The following is a 13,481-nucleotide window of genomic DNA, read 5'->3' as shown; positions in this document are numbered from 1 at the left end:
GGGATCTGGGGCAGCGAGTCTGGAGGTGCAGGAACAGGAGCTTGAGCTTCATGCAGTTCCTGGCCCATGAGGTATGCATTCTCCAGGCACTCTTCCCCATTCCAGAGTCACTGAGCACCCCTGGGTACCTGCACTGCCCACCCACAGAGCGAAGGAGTAATGCATACTGGGGGGCGGGGGGGATGTTGGATTAATTAAGTACAAGTTCATTTGATAACATTAATGGATTCCTAGTGGCCCTTTGTCCTAATGGATCTTCTCAATCAACAGATGTTAAAGAGACAGTGCCATTGTGTGTGTGGGTGTGTGTGAGTGTGTGTGTGTTGGGGGGGTGGTTCTGAAATTTTTAGATGTTGAGTCTTCCTGCCTGACAAGTTAGGGACTGCCACAGCAGATGGCGGTAGGAGGCCATTGTTGAGTTTGGAGCAGGAGAGAATCACGGCTTGATTTGTACTCTGGGCAGTTCTCCCTAGTGTCTGCAGCTGGTTGGGAATGACCTGAGGCAGGGTGGAGAGCAGGAGGAGGGGAGAAGGCATGCCTTGCCCAGTTGGTGGCAGAACTTAAGGGAGAGAAGCTTGTCTGGCCCCAGGCCCAGCGCGCTCCTCCAGCTGTGGTGTGTTGGGTGGTATAGGGAAGGCGCAGCCCCGTCCTCAGGGCTTTGCTTGAGATGGACAACTTTTCCAGTCCACCCACCTCCCGGGAATAGCACTCCTCACCTGGTTCATCTGTTGAGAGCTCAGTTCCAGTCATTCAGTAGGTACTTACTGAGTACCTACTATGTACAAGATCTGGTGGGGTGAGCTTGTTGGCGAGCTTATTGGATATTCTTTGTCCTTTGGGGACAAGGCTCTCAGGGTTTGGACCTTACCCTTGGGGAAGCCCCCCAGCCCCTAGATGGGACCTCTCTTGCCAAGTGGGTTGCTGGTTTCTGTGTCTGTCTCCCTGACTAGTGTGGGCACTCCTTGAGAATGGGACCTGTCCTGGGAGTTTTGGTGTCTCCATCATCTGGCCAGGGCTGGCTCGGAGCAGCTGCTCAGTGTGTGAGTGGAGGCTGGCCCTTGCTGGGCAGTGAAACCCATCAGTGGCTGCCAGGGTAGGCTAGTAGGCTCTCCCCAGGTCTCCCACCTCAGCTCTGCATCCCCACCCCAGGTTGTACTAGGTGCTTTCTTTAGCAGAGGTTGGTGGGCTTGGGCAGCCCCTATGGCTCTTGGCCTGGTTTGACTTATCTCATCCTTTCTCATCACTGAGTCTGATTTTCCTTTTTACTTGATCTGCCTCTTTCCGCCCTTGGCGATTTGGCTTTTTCATTTCAATCTAATTAGAACTCCCTGCCAGGAGAAGGCAATGCAGGGCGTTCTCACCGCAGTGCTTTGGGAATTAGTCACTCGGTGCCCATTGTCGTTAATGGGAATTTGGCGCCAAGGCCATTTATCCTGGTGTCTTCAATCAATACAGTTAAAAATCTGTGGATTCTAAAATGTCAATACCCGGCCTGAAATATGGAGGGCCAGCAACATTTTATCTCGTTAATTTATAGTTCTGACGGGCTGTTGGCTTATAAGACAACCATGAATCAACACCTAAATAAAATCCACTCACAGATTCATTATTTTTGGTGCTCCCGCTTCAGTCTGTAATCTTCCTAACAAAACGTCTTTAGTGCATAAGGCTGAGGTGGCCTCAGGGAACCCTGGCCGACTCCACCAGGGCCCGAGTGTCACCTGGCTTATGAGTCAGCTGTCCTGCACGCCAAATCGGCCAGTCTCCTCAGCATCCCCCCGAAGACCTCGAAGACCTCGTTCAGTTCAGTTCTGCTGGCACTGGTCTCTTGCAGCTTCCAGCCCCTCAGGCAGTTGCCCCCAGCCTGGCTGTTAAGGCCTCAGGGGTATGCAGGGCCTCGTACTTTGCATTTGTTGACTGCAAAGGAGATTTTCCTCTCCCTGGAGCCCAAGGGCCCTGGCTGGAGAGGGCACCCTGCCCTCCTTCCTTTGGCCTGGTCAGCTCTCTTGATGTGCATCCAGACATCTGTGCACCTGGTCCCAGGTACCTGATGCCGGAGGCAGCGCAGTGGGATAGAAGGAGCACGGATGGGGTGCAGGTGTGTTCTTCCACTTACCTGAGCTGGGTATCCCCGGGGAAAGTTCTTTCACCTCCGTTTCCGCATCTGTGGAAGGGGGTAACAGGACCTGTCTGGTGGTGGGGTGGTTGAGGGGAATAGCTGAGATAATGTTTGTGGGTGCTTTACAGAATGCCTGGCCCAAGGTAGGCACTCAGCAAAAGATGTCCCTTCCCTTCCTCCATCACTGCCCCATGAGACCCTTCAGATGGTGGGAAAGAATGACCTTGTTCCTGCTGAGTGTCCAGAGAACCCCAGTTGCTGGGCCATTTCCTCATATAGAGTGGCTTTGGTGGCTCGGCTTCAAAAGCCCCAGTCTGATGATCCCCCAGCCGGCCCTTGGTCCACTGTGTTGGTCTGGGGGGCAGGCTGGGAAGAAAACAGGCCTTCCTGGGTTCTCCCAGCTTCTCCTCCATGTTTTGCTTCTCCATGACAAAATAGTACTGGTGGTAGGCTAGCCGCTTCCTCCTGGTGATGGGATGGCAGCTGCCCTTTATTTTGGGTGGGCATGCAGACCTCCCACAGCCCAGCCTGACCCTCTCTACAGAGCTCCAGGCACCCAGTGCTGGAGAAGGTCCATGGCCTTCTTTACTCAGATACCCACTGCCCGCAGCCTTGCCATCCCCAGCCCCTGGTTATCTCCTCCTGCTCTGGGGGTCCCTGTGTCTTTCAGGGGTGGGTTATGGGGCATGAAAATGAGCAGCCAGCTGGGACTGGACCCATACATGACCCTTTCTCTTGTTTTCCAAGAAGTGTGTTCTGGTCATCGTGATTGGGGCCCCCATCACAGAAGCACTCTAGGAAAGGGGAATATCCCATTGGCTGAGTGTGCACCGTGGGCCAGGCCCTGGGTGATGTAGCCCCGGTTCCTAGCACTCTGCTTGGCCTGTATCAAGCTGCGATGAATAAAGAGATGTTAGTCCCCTTGCTTATTATGTATTTAGTCCTTACTCTAACCTGTGAAGACAGTGTTTTTATCCCCATTTCATTGACCTAGACACTGAGGCCGGGAACATTCAGGGACTTGCTTGAGGCCTCACAGCCAGCAGTAACAGAGCTGGGATCCACCTCTGGCCTGTGTGACTGGCAGAGGGTGCCACGTCTGTTTCCTTGCCATGGACGAACTGTTTGCTTAAGGGAGCCTGCTTGGCTCTCCCCTGGGTAGCTGGCTCGCCACCTATGGAGGATAACTTAGGGTCTCCAGGAGGAAGGCGACAGAGATGGATCTTGACTGGGCCTTCTGAAGGAGGCTTCTCTGGCTGTTGACAGCCACCGCTGCAGTGGGAGAAATGTTAGCCCTGAAAATTTGAGTACCCTTGGCATAGGAAGGGTGAGAAGCATCCAAATTCAAACTCTGCTGAAGAGGACCAGGAGCTCATGGCTTTAGAGAAGAGGCTGCAGATGGGGCTCCTTTTGGGCTAAGTGGTGCCACCCACCAGGTCTTGGAGGAGGTGCCTGCAGAGAGGCCTGGGCGTCTCCGTTCTTCGGCTTTGAGCACCATGACTGAGTGTCCCCCCAGTACAGCTCAGGGGGACTCAGTTAGGCATCCTTCAGGTGCCTGTGGAGGCAGGAGGGCAGACACCCAGCTACATCATGAGCCCCCAGCCAGCGGGCACACGTGCAGCTCCTGGTGGTACTGGCACGTTTTGTGTTGTCAGTCCTTTGGGCTCAGGGGTTTTGCCACTGGACCTAGATACGGAGTCTCTGAGGGGCTCCGGAGCCCAGTGAGGTCTGAGCTGACATTGGTCCTGGTGCTGCCCTTCCAGGGCCTTCTTGTCCAGAGCAGCTGCCCACACTCCCTCCCGCTGATGCAGGCGCCCCCCCACCAACCCTCGCTGACTCCTCTGCTTTTCCCTTGTCCTCAACCACCCCTCTTTCTTCTAAGCTCATTCCTTCACTGATGCCCCGTTCCTGGCCCACTTTTAAACGAGCTTGTTCTCAGGGCTGTGCCCTCTTCAGCCCTGGGCACCCCGCCCCATTCCCATGCACACCCTTTCCTTTCACTCTGAAGAGTTTTTCTCTCCAGTCTCAGCCTTGTTTCCTCCCCTCTTTCCATAGCTTTGGGGTGAGAAGCCGGCCCTAGTTACGGATATTAAATCCCCTGTTATTCAACGTCAGTGAAACACCCCGCCAGCCCGTGTCTCACACTTTGGGAGGTGCCTGCAGGTCCTGCCGCGTGTCCGTACACACCCGTGCCGTCACCCTCTGGGTGGATAAAAGGCGGGTTTTCCTCGATGGTGCTAGTTCCCTGGCTACCATCACGGCCCGGGCAGCATGTCGGCTCTGCGCATGCTCAGTGGCAGCTGTGCGGCCGTGTGGCTGTCCCTGCGGGTCAGGCAGCCCCTGGGGACTGACCGGAGCCCAACCGGAGCCTGAACACAGGAGCCTGCGGGGCCCCAGAAAGCCAACTTGAGGCAAAACTTTTGGACACACCTTGTTTGCAAGTTGAGAACTCTTTTTTTTTTTTTTTAATTTTTAGAAAATTCAGTCTTGTCCAGATAATTGAGAGCAGTGGGCGGACTTGACGTAAAAGAGAGCTCACTGCCACGGCTGCTGTTTCTTTGCTGCTGCCGCCGGGCAGCCGCCGTCTGCAGGCCTGTCATCGGTCTGGGGCCTGCGGCTGCCGGGCCTCTTTCTGATTCAGGACAGCTTCTTCAGCTACACTTCATTCTGCTGGTTTGCGGATTGGAGAGGCCCGCTGGGCTGACCTGGAGACCCCCACTCGTCCACGGGGGACCTGCAGACACAGGCCCGTCTGCCTCTCACCCGGACCCTTCCCAGGACTCCGCCAGGCATGCCGAGACGACCCTTGTTTCTGATTCATAGAGTTTGATTTGAAAGTTAGTAAGCTCCTTTTCTTGTTAACTTTGAGTCAGGATGGTTAGATTTACAGCTGGCCAAGTACTTCCCAGAGGATGAGTGTAACGATATTGATTTTAGCGAAATGAGTCATATGTCGCCTGCCTGGGAACACAAGCTCAATCACCACGAGCCGACAGCATCAGCTTTCCTTTGTCAACGTCTCCCCTACATGTTCGTCTGTGGATGTGAACAAAGAGCTAAGGAGAAGGAAAGGTCACGGATAGCTCGCAGGCAGGCGAGGAAGGGTGCAGAGAGCAGGACTCTGGGGTTAGACAGGTCTTGCCTCTCTCCCAGCATGGCTGACTTGTGTGGCCCTGGACGAGGCCTCACCTCCCTGAGCTTGCTTGCTTGCTTGCTTTTTTTTTTTTCTCCCTGAGCTTTCATTTCTCCTGCTGTAAAATGGGCTAATTACACCTACCACAGAGGGTTGTGGCATGACACGTGCAAGCCGCACACAAGCCTGGAGGTAACAGGTGCCATCTCCCTGCAGAGGAGGGCATGAACTTCCCCTCTCTTTCTTGGGGACCCATACTTGGCTTTCATCTGACCTGGATCAAATGTCTGTTGTGTGCAAGGAACTAGGCTGGGGGCCAGACATGCTGAGTGGAAGAGGAGGACCCTTTGGGGACCCAGAGCCTTGCATACGAAAAGAGTTCCCCAAGGTAGGCGTTAGGGTGGACAGGCAGTGTTGCCCCAGCCACGTGGGTGGTCACCTGGGTCTCCAGCTGAGAAATGAAGGGGGCAACTCTGAGGAATTTCCTGGCTAGTGTTACCAGCTGCCTTATCTTAGCATCATTGGTGATGGAAGCATGGGTAGTTTTAATAGTGTCAAGAGAACAAATTAAGTTTCTGCAATCTGTTTTAAACATATTTTTGCTCTAATGACGATTTATAGTTTATTTGTATCATTATTGATTCAAGGAGGAAAAGAAGTGATTTTTCCTAACTCCAAGAGGATCTGAACAGTTCTTGTACTGGTTGAGTTCATTATAACCAGATCAATAAAGCCAGTGTTAGTGGATTAAATATTTAAAAACTCAGTTTCCTATAAGCAGCATACAGTGAATAAATAGAACTTTCTATAACAAACCTGTAAACAAGCAAAGATAGTCTCAGGGTTAAAGGTTACGTAGCAACTAGCCATTGTGCTTAAAGTAGCATCGCCAGAGGACGTGATAAACAAGGTACTTGATGTATGAGAAGGTAGAGTGGGAACAAATCTGACGAGAAAGGACCTTCACCTTCAGCGTGGCTAGTGTTCACGTTGGAGATAGTCTCCGATAAATATCTCCAGCCTTTGTCCATGTCTCTTCAACAAAATGAAAGGCTAGCCCAGGGCATTGTGTTCTCATAGCCTCAAGATAGAAACTCCAGATCATTCCTCTCTCAAGGTTCCTGCTGTTAAAAACTTACAGCCTTTGGTTTTAGCTTTTTTCTTTTCTTTCTTTCTTTTTTTTAAATTTTATTTATTCATTTGAGAGAGAGAGAGAGCACAAACAGAGGGAGAGGCAGAGGGAGAGGGAGAAGCAGGCTCCCCGCTGAGCTGGGAGCCGGATGTGGGGCTCGATCCCAGGACTTGAGATCATGACCTGAGCCGAAGGCAGATGCTTAACCATCTGAGCCACCCAGGAGCCCCCTGGTTTTAGCTTTTAATTTAAGCAAGGATGAATTCAGTAATTTGGGGTTTAATTTTTTTCAAATAGTCAAAGGCTCCCTTTTGTTGTTTGCTCTTTGCCATGTCCTCCAGAACACTTTATGTTATATGTAGTATGTATGTTGTGTGTCACCCTCCGGACAGCCTTGTGGGGCCCTGGACACACCACAGTGAGGGACCTGCCCAAGGGACCTTTCCAGGGTCCCTCCTCTGGAAGTGACGGGGCTGGGATGGCACCTGGGTCTGTGGCTTTCAGCCCCTCTGAGACTGCGCCACCTCCTGTTCCAAGCACAGTGCTGGACAGTGGTGGCTGGGGTCCTGATTTCTGAGCCACAGTATTGTGCTCGACCTCCTTCCCTTCGTGTTTCCCATTATGTATCTGGAAGCTTATTAGAAATTTTAAAATCTTTTAGTTTCGGACCCTTTTAACAAACAAATACAGCAAAGACCTAGTTCTTATAAACAAAACTAGGAGGAAAGACATAAAGCTTGTCTTCTAAGAAGAACATTTTAGTACTTAAGAGACATAGATTCTCTTCTCAATCTCTTTAGGAGGTTGAAGAATAACACGCAGAAATACATGGGTTTTTTTTTAGCAGAAAAAGCTCAGTCCTCATCTTTTAGCAACTCATCTTTCGCTTTCCTCCCATCTTTTCCCCATTGTTGGCAAGACTGTATCACTGCACTTTTTGAAAAAATATGGCTAATTCATTGCCATTTCTGAAATAAGCATATGGTTATATGCCATGGTCCAAGAAACAAGGAACATTTTTCTCTAGGCAGATCATTTGTTCTTCCTTTTGGGCTTAAGGACTGGCAGTGAATCTGAATGAGCAAGAGGTCAGCAGTGGGCACAGTTGCCTCTGTCAGGAGGACAGATTTCGGGCCTGCTGGGGCCTTCTCGGTGGTGTGGGGGCCACAGTGGCATCTATGTGCCCCTTTTCCATCTGGGGGACATAATGGTCGTGCCTTCCCTCATCCCATGGATGGATCCCCTAGCTGCTTGGCTGGAGCAGGCGTCCTGGGCCTGAGCTGGAGTCTGATGCCCATCCTGAGGTCCCCACAAGTGCTGCTCCGTGTCCTGGCCCGGATGTGTGGAGACCGCGGTGGGCATCCCTCTGCCCCATCCTCCCTAGGAGGGGGCATCTGTTAACTGGGCACATCATGGGTGGTTTCTGACCACCAACTGTAGCCTGAACAAGTTTCAGGATAGAAGAGGAAGCTCAAGTAATACCAGGTTTCCAGTTAAGTTAATTCCTAAGGAGGGGAGTTTTTGTTTGTTAGAGAGTTGCTTGTCTATTGACCTAATGAGAGAGACACATAGGCCCCAGACTAAGTCTGTTCATTTTTCCGATGCCTTTTCGGAAGAATTCTTTATCTATTAAAAAAAAGCACTATGACAACAATATTAGTATAATTTAAGAAGTTATCTCACTACCCGTAGAACAATTCACTTCACGTTGGTGAATTTTTTCCCAGTCTCTATCCATACCAATCCCTACTTAATTCTTCTATAATTCAAGAATAGGCATCAGGTACTGTCCGTCTTGCCAAAGAGCACTGTCTGTGATTCCAGTTTTAAACAGCTTTTCAACATTCCACCAGGCAGACACCCATATTTGCCTTAACTGCCCTCCTTGGGTTGGAGAGTGTTGTTTATAGTCCCTTCACCATCACGGGTGATAGGACCCGAGGTGGCCAGCTCTTGACACCATTGCAGTGACATAGGATGACCATGAAAATCTTTGTGCACTGCGTATTTCAACAACAGGGGCTTGTTGAGCTTAAAGAAGTGTAGAATCTTCATTTACAAAACCGCAAGTGTTCCCCAAATTTTCTCTGATGATAAGTAACTGCAAATTGTGGGACCTTGGAAGATGTTAGAAAAAAAATCACAATCATCCATCATGGGAAAGGTGACACTTTAATAAAGACGAGAGAGTAACTGCTCTCCAAGAAGTTTGTACTATGGGAAGAACGTTTTGAAAATAGATGTTTTTGTTTCCATCATTCTGTAGGTTTTGTTGCCAAAAAGTACGTGAATGTGTCACCTATTAAAAACGCTAATATCTGCACTCTTAACTTGGGAGCAGTTTTTCTCGTCTGCTCTAAAATCCTTTAAATGAAAATTTTGGTGGGTTTTGAATTTGGTTGTTAAAAATGTGAGAATGCAGTAATACCCTCTGATTAGTCGCAGGAACCATTCTTTGACCTGAGGGGAAACGGAGCTTTCCTAGTAAAATGTTCACACATTCCTTTGGATCAGTGGCAGATGGGAGTAGACAGCATCTCCCTTGATCCCGGCGGTGAATGTCTTCTGTCCAGGTCTGTGCATCTCTGGGAGAAGTCTTTGCTAGCTCTGACAGGCTTCGATGGGTAAACAGAAGCTGTAACTGGGCTACTTTCAAATCACTGAGTCACAGAAAGTTCCCTACATTTGGAAAAAAAGCGGAAGTGGAGCCAGTTCGGTAGCTCTCACTAAAAATGTTGTTAACTCATTTGGTTTAATGATTTCAAAGGGCTTTGTTGATGCATTTAGTAAATGGCATGTTAAAATATACTTGAAAATACTGGTTATTTTGTCCTTGTCTCATCCTTTAGAATGGTTTATTTTTGGTGTTTTAATGCTCATAATTTATTGGCATGGTAGCACACTGTGTACTTACAAACACACATCTCGGAGATACGTGCTTAAGGGCTTTTCCTTGATGGGGCATGCTGTCAGAAGAGTGCGGAGACCACGGATCTAGGCAAATTGGATTTATAAAGGCTCCTGCTGTAACTTGAGAGTACTAGTCGATGACTTTCATTTCCTTACCTGGTGAGCTGGTAGAGCACTGTGTGGGGGTCCTGAACACAAAGCAGGGCAGCTGGGAGTGCTTTCTGAAATGAATGAGCAAACACGGTTTCTGGGTTCCTAGAAGAGGAAGCGGTGCTTGAGATCTTGGTGTCACATTGGTCTCCTTCTTGGGCACCGGCTTCTTGTGTCCCTAACTGCCCACTGCCTCTCCAGCGGAGGAGTTTCTGTGAGCCAAGCGCAGTCAGGGTGGTCCCTCTTGGGCTGTGGGAGCCCTTGCTGACATCTCTGAGGGATGCCACCTTCAAGTTCCTGGTGGGTGTGGTGCAAAGCAGGTACCATGCCTGGGATGTGTGGAATGGCCTGGCCCCTGGGGGTATGTTCAGAGGCAGCACTGAGACTGCTGGTGGTGAGAATGGCTTCCAAGGCCAGTCTGGTTTTTGGATGCATTTTCAGTGGTGTTGAATTGAACACATGAGAACTATAGCCAGTGCTCTGGGATATAAGGTGGCACCACATACAGGAAGGGAGGACGGGCTTTGTAACCCCACAGACCTGAGCTCAGGGTCAGAGATCTGTTCCCCACATTCCCTGAGTTCAACCTATTTATATAGCTTACCTCTAAAAGATCCCAGTGGCAAAACAGACATTTTCCACACTGTATGTGTACATGTACACACACATTTGCAGGTGCACGAGCGCCTGACCGCAGTTTCATGACAGATAGGTAAAGGACGAGGACTGTCTTGAATCCTGAGACCCCCAGTTGGCCACACCATCTGTCCATGCTGGCACTCAGGCCCCCGTGGTGTCATGTTCTCATTTGTTGCCCAGAGTATCATGTCACCCCTACCTGCCATACCCTGTAGCAAGCCATTCATGGGTTGTTGTACGGTCATGATTGTAAGATGGCTGATCCTAAAAAGACCAGTTTGGAGCATCCTGCGTTTTTGTTTTTAGACTCCTAGGTAAATAATCTCCGTACTAATCGTGCAGCTTTGGTAATGTTACTTAATCTCCCCAAGCCTTGGCTTTTTCCAGTTGTGGAGCAGGTGTAGGGCATTGTGTGGTTTAGATGAGTTGAATTGCAGTATTTATAGAACACAAGAAAGGTGGCGGTGTTCATGGGTCCGGCCATTAGCTTAGCTCTAGGGGAGTTCAGCTAATCAAGGGTGGCGGGGGCTGGCTAGCTCGTGAGGCAGAAGGTGCTGCTGCCCCTGTTGTGCTTCCAGGAAGTCTCGTGGCCCCCTCGGGCCCAGATGGGCTGCGTCTGCCTATAGCTCTGCACTAGATGGCATCTGAGTTTTAAGGTATATATTTTGTGATCTGAGTATTTTTTAACTCATTCTTCTCTGTTTGGTGTTGCAGGAACCCAGCTCTTCAGTGGTCAGAGTGACTTCAGGATCACTACCTTGAAATTTCATCCAAAAGACCACAGCCTTTTTGTGTGTGGAGGCTTCCACCCTGAAGTCAAAGCTTGGGATATAAGGACCGGCAAGGTGATGCCCATCTTCCTCCTGCGGCCTCTCCACAGGGGAGCTTGCCGCGGCGGTGTGAATGCTTGGGGGTGGGCCAGCATCTAGGTGCAGGACCCTGGAGATGGGGTAATTACCATTCATGTTTCATCCGTGGTCAGTGTAATGTGCAGTTGTTTTTAAAGAACATTCTTGAGTTGTTAGAATATTGAAACATCAGAGGTGTGATTCTATGTAGCCTGTTACTGAACGCATTTACTGAGCATCTACTGTATGCAAATGTTTCCAGATGGTATAGAATGAATTGGCTTTTGGGTTACTCAAGGGAATAATGTGTGGATGCAGATAACTGGTGTGGAGAGGCACTGTATGTGTATGTGTGTGTGCGTGCGTGCGTGTACGTGTGTGTGCATTCACATGTGTGCGTTCCTGTGTGTGTGCATGTATGTGTGCATGCATGCATTCATGTGTGTGCGTTCATGTGCACGCATGTGTGTATGCGTGCATGTGTGTGAGGGAGAAAGAGAGATTTGTGGGGGAGTGAGGGAAAGGCGACCAGCATTCAGGGGGTGAGCACTTTCAGCTTGATGTGAGGAAGGCTTCTTAGAGACCACGTTCCTTCTGGAGCTAAGAGGCTGGTCATGATCAGTCCCACAGAGAAGTGGTTTCCACCCCAGCCAACACCCCGTCCCCCTTCGCCAAGGCGCTGCTCTTGTTACCTTCACCCATGTAATAAATGGCAGCTCCACCCGTCTAGGTGTTCAGGCCAGAACCATCAGAATCATCCCTGTCTCTGCTCTTCCTCTCACCCCCATATCCAGACCATGAGCAAATCCTGTGGTAACTCTGGTTGAAGCTGCCATTGACTCTCGCTGGAATAATTGCAATAGTTTCCAGTGTGGTATCTCTCTTTCCCTGCTCCTTACAGTTTGTTCTCAACACAGCAGCCAGAGTGATCTGTCACAGTGCAAGTCAGATGTACCTCTCCCCTGGTCAGAACCTCCAGGCTCTGATTTCGCTCCCAGTAAAGGCCAGTGTCCCCACAGTGGCCTACAAGGCCTACATGATCTTCCCTCATTGCCTTCTCACCGCCAGCATCCTTGCCTTTCCTAAAACACATCAGCACATTCCTGCCTCAGGGCCTTTGCACCTGCTGCACCTACCACCTGGAATGCTCTTTTCCCATTTTCTCTGTAGAGGCTCCCTCCCTCTCTCCTACAGGGTTCTGTTCAAATGCCACCTCTCCAATAAGGCATTCTCTGACTTCTCTGACCACCTTGATGCTCACCCCCTGGCATTCATTAGTCCCCTTTGCTACCTCACTGTTCTCCCTATCATTTATCATCACCTGGTGTATGTGGATTTTATGTTTATTTATTTGTTTGTCTGCCTTCACTTGAACATAAGCTCTGCCAGAGGAGGGATTTTTGTCTGTTTTGTTTGCTGTTGACTTCTAGCTCCTAGAATCATGCCTGGAAAAGAGTAGGTACTCAGCAAGCCTTGGTTGACTGAGTGAGGGAATAAAGGAGGAAGGCAGCCATGCAGAATGTGTATGTAGAGAAGGTAGGAGTATGAAATGTGTATGGGGACCAGTGACCGACTTGACCTGGCAGGGCGTGGGCTCCAGGCAAGGAGACTGGCCCTGGGCAGAGAGGCGCTCAGTCATGTGAGTCTTGGTTTGGGTGAGCAGTGAGAAGCCAGGGCTTGAGGACGATGGGTTCATGGAGGAGTAATGAGGAAGAGCCAAGGCCAGGCTGCCTCTAGGGGTGCTCCATGACTTTAGGATGATTTAATTTTCAAGATCTGAGAAGCACTGCCCTGATCTAAAGGAGGCACCCGGCCAGGGTAGTTTATAATAAAGCCCATGTTAAGCTTAACTTTGAAAGAAGAAGGTACAGACTGTCAGAGTATCCTCCTGCATTTGGGATTCAGGATATTCTGAGGTCCCACCCTGAAGGGCTCCAGCCTGCTGCAGGACCAAAAGGTTCTTCCTTGAAGGCTTCCTCTCCAGGTCTGCCTCCTGCCCCACCTTGGACTTCCCAGATTTGAAGGTTCAGTTAGCCACTGCAGGAAGGAGCTTTCCCAACAGGCTGTTGGAAGGGGCTGCTGGTGTTTTGAGAACCTAAGAACAGAAACAGTGTCTTTAAAAGAAAATGTAAAGTTTTGTCTGTAGGTATCTTGTGGGAAAATTAAAGCACAGAGAGATGTACTCTTTAAAAAATCTCATATTTTTCTTTCATAAACTTCTTTTTACAAAAATATTTGGAAAAGAGAGAAAAGTTACCCGTAAAGAAGTGGATACAGTGGAATTAAAACAACAACAACAACAACACTGGAACACTTATATTTGGGCTGCATGTGTTGGAAACTCTTAGTCATGCTGTTTGAAGAGGGACCTTTGATTACCCAGCCCCTGCTGACGGCCATGTCCCTTAAAGGTGTACTTACTGTTTTTAGCCTCAAAGACCAAACACGTAAGAGATTACTCACCAAGGACGCCATCTGATTTAAGAGTTTGTTAAAAATATTGGAGGGCACCTGGGTGGCTCAGTTGGTTAAGCGACTGCCTTCGGCTCA

The 13,481-nt window shown here is 49.7% G+C and overlaps 1 protein-coding gene across 4 annotated transcripts in view; it reads left to right on the top strand.

Annotated features, from left to right (window-relative positions):
- Nucleotides 1–13,481, top strand: part of WDR25 (WD repeat domain 25) — a 140,150-nt gene that overhangs the window by 87,421 nt on the left and 39,248 nt on the right. For all 4 annotated transcript variants that reach the window (XM_034992510.1, XM_034992507.1, XM_034992506.1 and 1 more), the window contains one exon: nt 10,798–10,928. In XM_034992510.1, the coding sequence (XP_034848401.1) occupies nt 10,798–10,928 (131 nt within the window). The remainder of the gene's footprint in view (nt 1–10,797; nt 10,929–13,481) is intronic.

The sequence above is a fragment of the Mirounga leonina genome, unplaced genomic scaffold (assembly GCF_011800145.1).
Source record: "Mirounga leonina isolate KUSES-001 unplaced genomic scaffold, KU_Mleo_1.0 Mir_82, whole genome shotgun sequence".
In the NCBI taxonomy this organism is placed as follows: domain Eukaryota; kingdom Metazoa; phylum Chordata; class Mammalia; order Carnivora; family Phocidae; genus Mirounga; species Mirounga leonina.
This window is presented reverse-complemented; position numbering and strand designations above follow the sequence as displayed.